This window comes from Octopus sinensis, linkage group LG4 (genome assembly GCF_006345805.1).
Source record: "Octopus sinensis linkage group LG4, ASM634580v1, whole genome shotgun sequence".
NCBI classification, from domain to species: Eukaryota; Metazoa; Mollusca; class Cephalopoda; order Octopoda; family Octopodidae; genus Octopus; species Octopus sinensis.
Genome location: NC_043000.1, coordinates 76,241,423 through 76,256,500, shown reverse-complemented (window position 1 = coordinate 76,256,500; position 15,078 = coordinate 76,241,423). Strand labels below are relative to the sequence as shown.

Sequence of the window (15,078 nt, the reverse complement as noted above, 5' to 3'; positions counted from 1 at the left end):
CATCACATAATGTGGAAGCCAACTGGAGGTTTCTATGGGACAATTTGCTGAGAGCGACTGACCAGATCTGTGGATGGAGCAAAGTCCCATCTCGTCCCAGGGTAACGTGGTGGTGGAACAATGTTGTAGACAGGGCTATTAGAGACAAGAGACAGGCTTGGAAGGGCTGGAGGAAAGGCGGTAGTAGGGAATTGTATCAGACTGCGAAAAGAGAAGCTAGGAGACAGGTATATTTAGCTAGAGGGGAAGCAGATAAGAAAAAATTTGCCAATGTTCTGCGCCGTGAGGACCAAAGACTTGAGGTGCTTCGTGTTGCAAGACAGTGTGTGAGAGAGAATCGTGATGTGGTAGGAGAGAAATGTGTTCGCATGGACGATGGTTCACTTGCGCTAAATGAGGATGCAAAGAGAGAGGTTTGGAGATGCCACTATGAAAGGTTGCTCAACAAAGAGAATGAATGGGATAAAGAGAGTCTGCCGAATGTCGACCCAATAGAGGGACCAGCTATCCAAGTTGACAGTTCCATGGTAGTTAAGGCAATTGGAAGCATGAAGACAGGGAAAGCCCCAGGCCCATCAGGAATTACTGCTGAGATGCTCAAAATATCTGGCAGTGTTGGCTATAGCCTAGTCACCCGTATAGTTAACCAGGTGATACATGAAGGAGTCATACCCAATGACTGGTGTAGTAGCATAATAGTCAACTGTTACAAAGATACAAGTAATTACAGAGGTATTAAGCTGTTGTATCAGGTAATGAAGGTTACGGAAACGGTCATAGCCCAACTGATTAGAGAGAGAGTCAACCTAGACAAGTCAGGCCAGTCAGATCTGGCAGAGTTTCTACAGCTGGATGCCCTTCCTAACGCCAACCACTCCGTGAGTGTAGAGGGTGCTTTTTATGTGCCACCGACACAGGTGCCAGACGAGGCTGGCGAACGGCCACGCTCGGATGGTGTTTTTTTGTGCCACCGACACAGGTGCCAGACGAGGCTGGCAAACGGCCATGCTCGGATGGTGTTTTTTACGTGCCACCGGCACGGAGGCCAGGCGAGGCTGGCACGGCCCTGATTGGGTGGTGTTTGTTATGTGCCCACAGCACAGAAGCCAGTCAATGGGGTACAGGCTACGGCCACATTCGGATGGTTTTTTTTTATGTGCCACCGGCACTGGTACCCCAAAAATACAAATTCCATTGATGTTCAGCAATTTTCATTTGATTTGATTTTCACTTGCCTCAACAGGTCTTCACAAGTAGAGTTATGTGTCCCAAGAAGGAAGGTATGCACAGGTGGATTGACTACGTCATGGGTTATGGCCTCACGTGTCCTGCCGGGTCTTCTCGCGTACAGCATACTTCCAAAGGTCTCGGTCTCTGGTCATTTCCTCGGTGAGACCTAAAGCGCTAAGGTCGTTCTTCACCACCTCGTCCCAGGTTTTCCTGGGTCTACCTCTTCTACAGGTTCTCTCAACCGCTAGGGTGTGGCACTTTTTCACACAACTATCTTCATCCATTCTTACTACGTGTCCATACCAGCGTAGACGCCTCTCTTGCACACCAGATCTGATGCTTCTTAGGTCCAGCTTTTCTCTCAAGACACTTACACTCTGTCGAGTATGAACACTGACATTACACATCCAATGGAGCATACTGGCTTCATTTCTTGTGAGCTTACGCATATCCTCAGCAGTCACGGCCCATGTTTCACTGCCATGTAGCATGGCTGTTCGCACACATGCGTCATACAGTCTGCCTTTTACTCTGAGCGAGAGGCCTTTTGTCACCAGCAGAGGCAAGAGCTCTCTGAACTTTGCCCAGGCTATTCTTACTCTAGCAGTTACACTTTCGGCACACCCACCCCCGCTACTGACTTGGTCACCTAGGTAACGGAAACTATCAACTATTTCAAGTTTTTCTCCCTGGAATGTGGCGGAAGATGGTCTCTGCGCATTTTCAGTCTTTATTGAACCAGAGCATCTGCCACATACAAAAGCTATCTTCTTAGTTAGCCTTCCTTTGACATTGCTGCACCTCTTATGTGTCCATAGCTTGCACTGGGTACATCGTATAGAGTTTCTACCAACACCTTTTCTACAGATCGAGCAGGGCCATCTACCTGAAGGGGTTTGTGGTTTTCCTACCTTCCTACTTATTAGGACTTTGGTTTTAGCAAGGTTGACACTAAGGCCCTTCGATTCTAATCCTTGTTCCCACACCTGAAACTTCTCTGGTTCTGATAGTGACTCAGCAATTAGAGCAAGGTCATCAGCATAGAGGAGCTCTCAGGGGCATCCTGTCTTTAATTCCTCTGTTATTGCCTGGAGGACTATGATAAATAGGAGGGGGCTAAGGACTGGACCTTGGTGGACGCCTACCTCTACCCGGAATTCTTCTCATTACTCATTGCCAACCCTCACCTTACTGACAGTGTCCCTGTACATGGCTTGCACAGCTCTCACTAACCATTCATCTATCCCTAGTTTCCTCATTGACCACCAGATAAGAGATCAAAAGCTTTCTCCATGTCAACGGAACCCATGTACAGAGGTTTATCTTTGGCTAGATATTTCTCCTGCAGCTGTCTTATCAGAAATATAGCATCAGTGGTGCTTTTCCCTGGCACTAACCCAAACTGTATCTCATCTAAACTGATTCTTTCCCTAATTAGTTGGGCTATGAACTTCTCCGTGACCTTCATTACCTCATCCAACAACTTGATACCTCTGTAATTATTTGTATTTAAAGCATCACCTTTGCCTTTGTAGCAGTTGACTGTAATGCTGCTACACCAGTCATTGGGTATGACTCCTTCGTGTATCACCTGGTTAACTATACGGGTGACTAGGCTATACCGACACTGCCAGAGGTGACTAGGCTATAGCCGACACTATCATATATTATATATATATTTATACTGATAAAAGTAGCAAAGTTTTCTCAACAGAGTGAAATAGTACAAAATTCTGTGCATTTACAGCACAACATTTACATATCTTTATTATATTTATTTGTAGACAATTGAGTTTTTTATTTCTTTTGGGAGACAATTAAGGTTTTTATTTCTTTGTTTCCCAAAACAAATAAAAAAAAACTTGTCTCTCAAAAGAAATAAAAAAAAAAATTGTCTCCCAAAAGAAATTAAAAAACTTAATTGTCTCCTAAAAGAAATAATAAAAACTTGCTGGTGTAGTGGAAAAAGCACTGGTATTGGCATCTTCTTCACTGAAGCTCAGCAGGCTAAAGAGGCATTTGGAAATGAAACATCCCAGTGCAGTCAACAAAAATGACGAATTTTTCAGGTGCCTAGCCGACAGATTGGTCAAATCCAGGCTTGATGACACAGGAATATGTATGCAGGACATTGCAGCTGGTCTGAAAGCTTCCTACGAGGTTTCAAGGAAAATCGCTACTTAAAAAAAAAACTTCATAACACTGGAGACGGGTTAGTTCTTCCTTGCTGCAAAAATATAATTTCACTCATACTTGGAACGTCTGAATTACAGAAGCTTAAACATGTTTCACTTTCCAACAACAACATCAGTCGATGAATTGCTGAGATGTCTGATGATATTTTGTCTCAGGTCATCTCAAAGATAAAAACATCAATGTTTAACTATGTCGCCATCCAAATTGATGAAACCGCTGATGTGGCGGATTTAGCACAACTTTATGTTTATGTATGTTACATGCATAACAAGTGCCTGGAAAATGAATTCCTGTTTTTCAAAACCCCTCAACACCCGAACCACTGCAAACAATATATTCCAGAAAGTGGATCAATTCTTTAACATGCATAGCATAAACTGGGAGCATGTTGGCATGTGCACCGACAGTACTCCAGCAATGCTTAGTTGCCGCTCTGGCTTTCAGGCAACAGTGAAGGAGAAGTCTCCTAATGCAATTGGTATGCATTGTACACTTCACCAAGCATTGATGGTTAAAACAATGCCCGACCATTTGAAGAATCTTTTGAATGATTTGGTCAAAGTGGTAAATTTTATCAAAGCCGATCCTCTAAACTTGCATCTTTTTGCTGACTTGTGCAAGGAGAATGGATCAAATTTTGAAATGCTTTTGCAGTACTCGCATGTGAGGTGGTTATCAAAGGAGAGAGTACTGAAAAGAGTCTTTGTTCTATGAAAGGAGATACATGAATTTCTTTATGGTGCTAAAAAAGAACTGCACAGACAATTCTCCAATATTCGTTTCCTTATATGTCTCTCCTTTTTTTGGTCGACATTTTTGAATCAGTTAATTCTGTTAACTTAGCATTACAAGAAAAGGATATCACCATTGTCAACTGTCATGAAAAAATGATTGCATTTAAAATAAAGCTCCATTTGTGGCATTCTAAATTGTAATTTGAGAATTTTGCACCATTTCCAAACCTCAATACTTTCCTTGATGAAGATGGCCTTCAAGTTGATGCTGACATCCTTGACATAATGAAACAGCATGTCTTAATTCTTCACATTGAAATTCAAAGATACCTCCCCGACCCACAAAACTTCAAAGAAGTTCATCATTTCATCACCAATCCCTTTGCAATCTCTGTTGTTGACCTTCTGTCAGAAGATTACATCATTCAAAAACAATTCATCAACTTGCTGAATGATGGAAGTGCAAAAGACACCTTCCATAACATGTGCTGCAGTTAGTTCTGGATTGAAATGGCACAGTCCTATCCAGATGTTGCCAAATTGGCCTTCAAATTCATCGTTCCATTTGCAATAACGTATGAATTTGAGATGGCTTTTACAACTTTACTCATAATTAAAACAAAGATTCGCAATAAAATGGATGTTGCAATGACGTGAGGGTCACATTATCAAAAACTCATTTGTAATATTGAGGACAAATTACAAACCAAACAAGTTCACCACTTTCACTGAATTTTTTTATTTTATCAGTAAAACTTTATCTCTCATGAAAAATCATTTTATACAAGGTCATTTTGCTTTGTTTATCTTTTCTGGATTTTTTCATTTTGGGGTAGGGGCAGGGGTCTGCGAAGCCTCAAAAAAATGGGAGGGGGTCTGTAGGGCAAAAATTTTGGGAACCAAGGGTCTAGAGGAATGACCAGTTTGAAAAGTTAGTAGACAACCAGTAAACAGGTCAGTGATTCTTATACTATTGCTGGCACACAGTGATGCCTACTGTAGCAGTGAATCATACCACCCTGTGTTACATACTACAATAATGAACTATATCATCCTGTGGTACATCATCATTATCATCATTTAATGTCCATCTTCTATCCTGGCATGGATTGGATGGTTTGACAGGAGTTGACAAGCCAGAGGACTGCACCGAGCTCCAATGTCTGTTTTGGCATGGTTTTTATGGCTGGATGCCCTTCCTAATATCAACCATTCGATGTACTATTTGTAGTATAAGTAACTATGCTGAGTCTTCTCTCACGTATATGTGATAGATGGCTATATATATTGTTTAAGTAACACCACGTGGCACAGGTACATAGTACATGACAAATGACCACACGTTCCATGTAAGTTAGTTTGTTCAGCTTTTAGAGAAAAGCGACAATTCCTGTGAAAGGTAGAGTCTAGAAGAATGAATATTTGAGTCTCCTGCTCAATTGGAAGTTCAAAGGTGGACTAGGTTGTTATTTTAATTTAATTATCCTGTCTCTTTTTTAGAACACAATATATCAAGGGGGGTGTTATTCAATATTTGTCTTCCTGTTTTTAATGATTTTAGTGTAATTTAAGTGATTTTAACTACTATTTCCAGTAGATTGACTGACAGCTTATACATAGATTCCTTCATTAGCTCAAGTGTAGTTTATGTGGCAGTGTTGTTGTAAGGTATGTTGTTTGACAGTAGATTTGTAATGTGATAGTAGTGTGAGTTGTGTAGCAGTGCAGTGTGTTGTGAAGTCTGTTGTGTGGCAGTTGTGTGACAGTTCAGATGTTGTGACAGTTCTGTTGTGTGACAATTCAGATTTTTTTTGCTGTTCACTCTTGGACTAATATAATTATTATCTGATATCTAACATAATTAGACATCAATTATAGTTATTAACGGATATTTAATATAATTATACAACAGATGTAATTATTAACTGATGCTTAATGTTTACCAAGGAAATATAATTCTAGTCTAAGAATATAAACAAAACCACTACTAATATTTCAGGAACATTTGGATCTGTCTAATGTATGTATTGCTGGACATTCTTTTGGAGGAGCCACAACTATTATGGTCCTTGCTAAAGACAAAAGGTTTAGGTAAATATTTAAAAATCCTTCACTTTTACAATATTTAATTATTCATTTACTTGTTATAAATAACTTACAAAGTATAGATTTTCTTATATTTTGTTCTTTTTTCTATTGAATAGCAGTCAATCCTGCTACACAGGCATTTACCTGTCGTGAAACCCAAGGTCAGCTCTCACTGAATAAATCAATGATCAAAACCAATCCAGCTATGACCATCCTGTCTGTTATTCATACAGTTGTCTACCTTACTCAGTGTGTTCTTTTATTTTTAAGATAGCAGAATGCGATGTGAGGGAGATTTAGTTGTGGCATTGACTTATCAACAAAATATCAACAAAATATGTTTGACTCATACAAAATATCAACAAAATATGTTTGACTCATACAAATATGGAAAAGGAGAGAAGAAACAGATTGATATCTTCAGTGAGAGGGAATATAATTTTAACAGTTTTTTTAATAGTTTCATCAGGAACTAAACTCCAAACCTGGAGGTCTGTAAAAGACAAGGTACAAAGTTAATTCAAAGTGTTGGCATGTTATGTTAACAGGTTAATACATATGGTGTCATCTCCAGACTAAACAGTAGAGGAAGTATAACATGCTTATACTGTCACTCTGCATTGGACTCTGAGCCATAACAATAACCTGGTCCACATAAATAGGCACCACACAAGAAAAGTAAAAATACATTGCTATGAATATACTTTTTATTAGGTTTTCATATCTATAATCAACAGCATTTCAGTCATGACCATCTCATCTTTTTTCAGCCATAGTATATCTAAGGATACATATATCCAATGGTACTTTTGTTATTAAGAAATTGTGATTTGAGGAAGATTTGGCTACAGTTTCTAGTAGTTTGAGTGACCATGTAGAAGTGCAAGTTATTCATTCTGCCATTACTATATCAGGTTGGGGCTATCAGGGCAGGCCCATTAATAAACTGATGTTGAATTAATCCCAGGCTGTTTATATGTTAAAACCATTGTATCTGTTTACTTTCTACCACCAGAGCTGGAGTGGTGTTGGATGGTTGGATGTTACCCTTGGAGGACAATATTTATGCTCAAGTTACTCAGCCAGTTTTAATGCTTAATACAGAAACCTTTCAGTGGAAAAGAAATGTCCTGAAAATGAAAAACCTTGAATGCACACAACAAAACAGAATTATGTTGACAATATTGTAAGTTTTTCATAGGTGAGATCGACACAGTTAATATTTCTTTTGAATAGTCACAAGTTGATAGCTGCATGGAAAACATGGGCAGAGAGGATATTCCTGAGTGCCAACATTCTGGGAAGGAAGTGGTTAGTGATGGTGAGGCAACACAGTGGGTGAGGAGATACAAGTGAGTGAGGAATGGAGTTAGTTTGACACTAACCATCTTCAAAGAGCAGAGTCCACTATAGAAACAGCTGTAGAAAAAGCAGTAAGAAGAGGAGGCACATTTGTGAGCCAGAGATTTGAATGTCCTGGGTGGGGTTTTTGCACTGTCCTAGATGGGGCAGTATTCCATTGTGGGTTCCACATCAGTTCAACAGAAATTTAGGAGTTGAATGGGGTTGAAATATTTTCTGACCCTAAGAATGAACTTTGCTATGTTGAATATGCATGTTAACAGAGGAGATCCTCAGTAATGGTGAGGCCAGGTGTAGTGTCCTTGAGAATTCTAGTTGTGTGTTACTCATATTTTAAGAGATGAGGTGCAATATTATCTTATATGTCTAATGACTGTGTATTTGTTGAAGGAGATCAAATTTCCATCATGGTAGGATGTTTTTGAGGTCTCTGTCCTCAAACGGTGCTATTTTGATGTGAGTTATCCATGTGGATGAGGCTTGGGTGACTGAAATATAATCTCGGAGTATTTAGGGCAGTTACTGTTTTTGGCAATATTTAATGACAGAGTGACAAGCATTTAATGATTTACATTGGTAGATGTATGTCCACAAATTTATAGGAGACAAGGTGGCATGGTATAGCAGATTGAATTGTTATTGTTGGTATTATTTGTCCACTCGGTAATTTGAACTCAGAATGTAACAGACATTTTGGAAAATTATATCAACCTAGTATCGGACTATGTTTTACCAACTCTGCAGGAATGAAAGGCAAAGTTGGCTTTGGCAGAATTTAAAATCAGAACGTAAAGAACTAGAACAAACAACACAAAACATTTTAACCAATGTACTAAAAATTCTTCCAATTTGTTGCTATAGTTGATGATAATATATTTATCAAAAGGTTTCCCTCACTATTCTTTACATTTTCTTTAACAGAGGAACTTGTCACCAAAGCAGCACAGACTTCCAGTTCCTTTGCAACCACTATATGGGTCGGATCATGAAATTCTGTCACAATTTAGCACCAAAGGATGCTATAGACATAACTGGAAAAATAGTGCAAGGATTTCTTTGTAAAATTATTGGTAAGTTCATGGTCTATTTTTGTATTTTTTTTTAAGTAAAATATCCACATTAAAATAAATCATTGAGCAGACATTCTATTGTATGGAAGTTGAGAATGTAAAGATTATCATCAATCTGTCCTATGTATTTACAGACACACCATTTTCTTTTTGTTCCATCATAACATTCATACCATAATCAATCAGTCTGCATGTCACCTAAATTATCATCATCATTTAATGTCTGTTGTCCATGCTGGCTTGGATTGGACAGTTTGACTGGGCTGACACGCTAGAAGGCTGTACTAGACTCCATCTGATTTCGCATAGTTTTCTATGGCTGGATGCCCTTCCTAATGCCAACCACTCCAAGAGTGTAATGGATGTTTTTATGTACCACTGGTATGGGTGCCATTTGCATGACACCGGGGAGCATTTACATGTCACCGGCACAGGTACCAATTTGTGTGACACTGGGGTGCATTTACATGCCACTGGTACAGGTGCCAATTTGTGTGACACTGCTATCTGCCATGACTGCAATTTTGCTTGGCTTGATGGGTCTTCTCAAGCATGACATAATACCAAAGGTCTTGGTCATTGCCTCTGTGAGGCCCAATACTTGAAAGGAACTCAGCCACTTTTTTCACTGTACACATTGCCCACCTAATTCTATGACACCCTCTTGCAGACTACCTCGTTGACGAATGACAGGGACCTTCTCTTTGTGGCTGGTGACTTCATTGGACATGTTGGACAACTCACAGGGGGCTTCCATAGCGTACATGGAGGCTACGGTTTTGGTTCCTGCAATGAGGAGGGAACCAGGCTGCTGGAGTTCTGCGATGGAAATGACCATATGGTTTGCAACACTAACTTCAGGAAACCTGCCAGTCACCTACCATTCTGGCAGACACACTAGCCAAATTGACTACATCCTCACCAGAAAAGGGGAAAGATGGTTGCTTATAAATGCCCAAACCTTCCCCAGGCGAAGAATGTACCCCACAACATAGACTGGTAGTTAATGACTTCAGGATCAGTTCTAAGTGGATGCCCAGAATATGACCAGCATGGAGGAGAAGGGTCTGGAAGCTTAAAAATCTTGCAAATGGACAGAAATTTAGAGACATATTACTCAAAGCCTTTGACAAAATAGAAGGGGATATAGCATCACATGATGTAGAAGACAACTGGCAGTTTCTATGGGGCAACATGCTGAGGGCCACTGACCAGATCTATGGACAGTGCAAAGTCCCCTCTCAACCCAAAATAACGTGGTGGTGGAACAATGTTGTTGACAGGGTTATTAGAGAAAAGAAACAGGCTTGGGAGGACTGGAAGAACAGTGGTAGCAGGGAATTGTATCAGACTGCGAAAAGAGAAGCTAGGAGACAGGTTTACTTAGTGAGAGGGAAAGCGGATAAGAAAAAATTTGCCAATGTTCTGTGCCATGAGGACCAAAGACTGGAGGTATTTTGTATTGTAAGCCAGTGTTTGAGAGAGAATCGTGATGTTGTAGGAGAGAAATGTGTCTGCATGGATGATGGCTCACTTGCACTAAACAAGGCTGCAAAGAGAGAGGTTTGGTGATGTTACTATGAAAGATTGCTCGTTAAAGAAAATGAATGGGAGAAAAAGAGTCTGCCGAATGTCGACCCAACAGAGGGACCAGCTATCCGAGTTGACAGTACCTTGGTAGATAAAGCAACTAAGAGTATGAAGACAGGGAAAGCCCCCGGCCCATCAGGAATCACTGCAGAGATGCTCAAAATATCTGGCAGTGTCAGCTATAGCCTAGTCACCCGTATAGTTAACCAGGTGATACATGAAGGAGTCATACCCAATGACTGGTGTAGCAGCACTATAGTCAAATGCTGCAACGGTAAAAGTGACGCTTTAGACACAAATAATTACAGAGGTACCAAGTTGTTGGATCAGGTAATGAAGGTCATGGAGAAGATCATAGCCCAACTAATTAGGGAGAGAGTCAGTTTAGATGAGATGCAGTTTGGGTTAGTGCCAGGGAAAAGCACCACTGATGCTATGTTTGTGGTAAGACAACTGAGGAAAAATACCTAGCCAAAGATAAACCTCTGTACCTGGCTTTCGTTGCCACGGAGAAAACCTTTGACAGGGTCCCCTGATCCCTTATCTGGTGGTCAATGAGGAAACTAGGGATAGATGAATAGTTAGTGAGAGCTGTGCAAGCCATGTACAGGGACGCTGTCAGAAAGGTGAGGGTTGGCAATGAGTACAGTGAAGAATTCCGAGTAGAGGTAGGGATCCACCAATCCTTAATCCCCTCCTATTTATCATAGTCCTCCAGGCAATAACAGAGGAATTAAAAACAGGATGCTCCTGGGAGCTCCTCTATGCTGATGACCTTGCTCTAATTGCTGAGTCACTATCAGAACTAGAGAAGTTTCAGGTGTGGAAACAAGGATTAGAATTGAAGGGCCCTTAAGTCAACCTAGCTAAAACCAAAGTCCTAATAAGTAGGAAGGCAAGCAAACCACAAATCCCTTCAGAGAGATGGCCCTGCTCGATGTGTAGGAAAAGCATAGGTAGAAACTCTATAAGATGTACCCAGTGTAAGCTATGAACACAGACGAGGTGCAGCAATATCAAAAGAAGGCTAACTGGGAAGATAGTTTTTGCATGTGGCAGATGCTCAGGAGCAATAAACACTGAAAATGTGCAGAGAACAACTTCTGCCACATTCTAGGGAGAAAAACTAGAAGTAGTTGATAGCTTCAGTTACCTAGGTGACCAAGTCAGTAGCAGGGGAGGGTGCGCTGAAAGTGTAGCTGCTAGAATAAGAATAGCCTGGGCAAAGTTCAGAGAGCTCTTACCTCTGCTGGTGACAAAGGGCCTCTCACTCAGAGTAAAAGGTTGACTGTATGACGCATGTATATGAACAGCCATGCTACATGGTAGTAAAATATGGGTCATGACTGCTGAGGACATGCGTAAACTCGCAAGGAATGAAGCCAGTATACTCCATTGGATGTGTAATGTCAGTGTGCATACTCGACAGAGTGTAAGTACCTTGAGAGAAAAGTTGGACCTAAGAAGCATCAGATGTGGTATGCAAGAGAGACGACTGCGCTGGTATGGTCATGTGGTGAGAATGGATGAGAATAGCTGTGTGAAAACGTGCCACTCCCTAGCTTTTGAGGGAACCTGCGGAAGAGGTAGACCCAGGAAGACCTGGGACGAGGTGGTGAAGCACAATCTTCGAACAGGCAATGACTAGTGACCGGGACCTTTGGAAATATGCTGTACTTGAGAAGACCCAGCAAGCCAAGTGAGACCATAACCTCGTAGCCTATATCAGGGGTGTAACCAGCCCACTTATGCATACCTTTCTTTCATTGGACACTAAGCTCTGCTTGCAAAGACCTGTTCAGGCAAGTGAAATCAAATTCGCTGAATATAGCCAGCAACAACTTCCCTTCCTCGACATCCTCATTAAGAAATCTAACAATGTATTAGAAACAGATATATACTATAAGCCTACAGATTCCAAGCAATATCTACCGTTCAACTCATGCCACCCCAGACACACCAGAATGAATATGCCCTTCAACCTAGCAAAAAGGATATGTACCATAGTTTCTAACGCAAACACCAGAGATACATGACTACATGAACTAAAGGATACACTCATCACCAGGAACTACCCACCTTCACTAATTGACATATGCTTTCAACATGCCCTTCAACTCAACATTCAGGAACGCAGACATCCCAAATTAAAGAGAGATTTACAACCAAAAGCCTTATCACACATCTCCACACACAACCCTCTCAACAATGAAGCCTTCGACACCATCCTCCAAAACATACCCACAGAAAGAATTTTAGTCCTCCAAACACTTACCATCATAAAAGCAAGAGACAACCCAAGTCTCCTAACACAAGCCCGAATACGCTCAACAACACAGAAGCCGTCAGTAAAAAAATGCGGAAGACCCAACTGTGGGACATGCGTCAATTTAATTGAGGGATCAAAGTTCTCCTTCAAACAGTGACAACGTTTCACAGGGAAAAGCAACTTCACATGTGCTTCGGAGAACCTTATATATACACTAACCTGCTCTGGGTGTCAAGAGCGATACATAGGCCAAACAAAAATCAGTCTACGTAAAAGAATGGCTCTGCACAGATACCAGATCAAAATTCCCCAAAACAGAAAAATAGCATTCAGCCAACACATAGACATTTGCACCAATAACAAAAATCCAAGCTTCAGAATTTTTCCCCTCTACCAATTCAAGGATGATGCAACCTGGAGCCAACGAATTAGTAAAGAGACTCTTTATTACGAAATACAGACCCTTTTTGAATGCGTCTACAACAAACAACATATCCACCAATGCCTTAGAATAACACAAATACACACGCAAATATTAAAAATGATACACTCAAGAGATTCCCAACAATTCATTAAAAAACAGTCCCAATCACTGCTATAATCCATAACGTGCCAATTTTAAGTCATTTGAACATTTAACACCTTACTACTTTCACACTACCTACATTCCTTCTTATTCTTCCTTCTCCTCCTTCTTTGTTTCCTTCTTAACCTTACCACTATTGTTTAGAATAACACCTATGCAAATTTTGTAAAAAAAATATTCAAAAGAGATGTTTCATGAATTGAACAGTGACTACTACTATCGACTGTTTCTGCCTGTCTCTGTGTCTCTTGCTTACTCTTGTGGGTTGGAGGTCATTGTGAATTTTTGGTAGAGGAGGAGGAGGAGTAGAAGATGAATGTGGGAGTACCATGACAGTAGTATGTTGAATGGTCAGCAGCCCCAAAAAACCATTCAACATACTACTGTCTTGTACTCCCACATTCTTCTTCTTCTCCTCCTCCTCTACCAAGAATTCACAATGACCTCCAACCCACAAGAGTAAGCAAGAGACACAGAGACAGGCAGAAACAAGGAAAATGCCACTTGTATTTGAACATTATACAAATATTCTTTTAAAAAACTTTTAAAGGGAGGTACAGAGGTATATAGGTCTTCTGTAAAAAGATGTAAAGATTTAAGGCAGACGGCATTAGGAATAACTTTCTATACAACATTGTCTAACAAATGAACTTCATTTCTCTTTTAGGTATTACTGATAAAGAATTACGTGAAGACTTGCTGACAGGAAAACATGAATGGCTTATCTGTGGAACCAATGTAAATTTGGAAAAAACTGATCACTGAAAATCATCTGTGATAAAATGTTGCAGGTTTTCTTCAGACAGTTCAACACAATGTATCAGATTCCCTTTAAACAGTTCAACACATAATATCAGGTTGTTGAAAGAAAAAAGAGACAGAAATTAATTGGTTATTTCTACATTATATTTTCTTAATTTGTAAAATTAGAAAAAATTTTGTGCAAGTAATCATTCCCCTCCAGTCTTCACTAATTAAAAATCATGGTTCAGATAAATCTAAAGTAATAAAAAAGAGATTATTGGGTTTAAATATTTTTTCTCAAAATTTACAGTTGTTAAATAAAGATAAATTTTTACTGAAAATCTTTTTATTTATTTGTTATGGTGATAGACATTAACACTTCTGTGTGATTAAAAGATGAACTCATTGAACTCTTATAAAGAGTAACGTTATTGTTGTGATAACAGAGGGCATTTGGGGTCTTACATAGCAGTAGTACATTATGTGAATACATTACTTTGCCTCCACTTCATTAAATCAGGTATCCAAATGCAAGGATATCATTCAATCATGGTAGTGGTTGAATATATTCCTGAGTCCACCATTTCGTCAATCGCAGCAGCTTCCAAGCTTCACCACTAATTCAGTTCTCAACTAAATTGCAAACTGTTAACAGTTTTAAAGAGGACACCTCCTCAGCTACACTTTGGCATAAATAGTTTGAGATTTGGTTCAGTAGAAAAAAGTTGCATCAAAATATCTGCGACCTGGGGGGGAGGCAGTAAGGTACCTATTCACCTTAAATTAACATAAATAAAAGTATACTTTTCTTTGGCTTAAATGGTACAAAAATGTATGAGGAATTCAGAGTTGTTAGTTGCATTGAACAAAAATTAGTAGGAGAAAAGTTATGGGGTGAAATACCACGAAATTTCGTGTAAGTAAGAGAGTAAGGAAGTAACGCTTATCAATAAGAATATTAAAGAATATATTGCTAAAATGAATGTTTACATTCTAAGGCAGTGAGCTGGCAGAAACGTTAGCATGCTGGGTGAAATGCTTAGCGGTATTTTGTCTGCCGCTATGTTCTGAGTCCCATCCTTTCGGGGTCGATTAAATAAATACCAGTTACACACTGGGGTCAATATAATCAACTTAATTCCTTTGTCTGTCCTTGTTTGTCCTCTCTGTGTTTAGCCCCTTGTGGGTAGTAAAGAAATAGGTATTTTG

General features: G+C 39.9%; 1 protein-coding gene across 1 annotated transcript; it reads left to right on the top strand.

The window, feature by feature from the left end:
* The first annotated feature begins 6,054 nt into the window (after positions 1-6,054).
* Positions 6,055-14,207, top strand: LOC115210741 (platelet-activating factor acetylhydrolase). Its single transcript, XM_029779450.2, has 4 exons — positions 6,055-6,251; positions 7,264-7,434; positions 8,532-8,680; positions 13,793-14,207. The coding sequence occupies exons 1-4, from the start codon at positions 6,223-6,225 to the stop codon at positions 13,888-13,890; spliced, it is 447 nt and encodes a 148-aa protein (XP_029635310.1). The 5' UTR covers positions 6,055-6,222; the 3' UTR covers positions 13,891-14,207.
* Positions 14,208-15,078: the final 871 nt, after the last annotated feature.

Excerpts from the sequence above, each read along its gene's own strand:
- LOC115210741 (XM_029779450.2), top strand. The coding sequence starts at position 6,223 with ATGGTCCTTGCTAAAGACAAAAGGTTTAG. Across the intron at positions 7,435-8,531 it reads AGAATTATGTTGACAATATT|AGGAACTTGTCACCAAAGCA; the intron begins GTAAGTTTTTCA and ends TTTCTTTAACAG. Across the intron at positions 8,681-13,792 it reads ATTTCTTTGTAAAATTATTG|GTATTACTGATAAAGAATTA; the intron begins GTAAGTTCATGG and ends TTTCTCTTTTAG.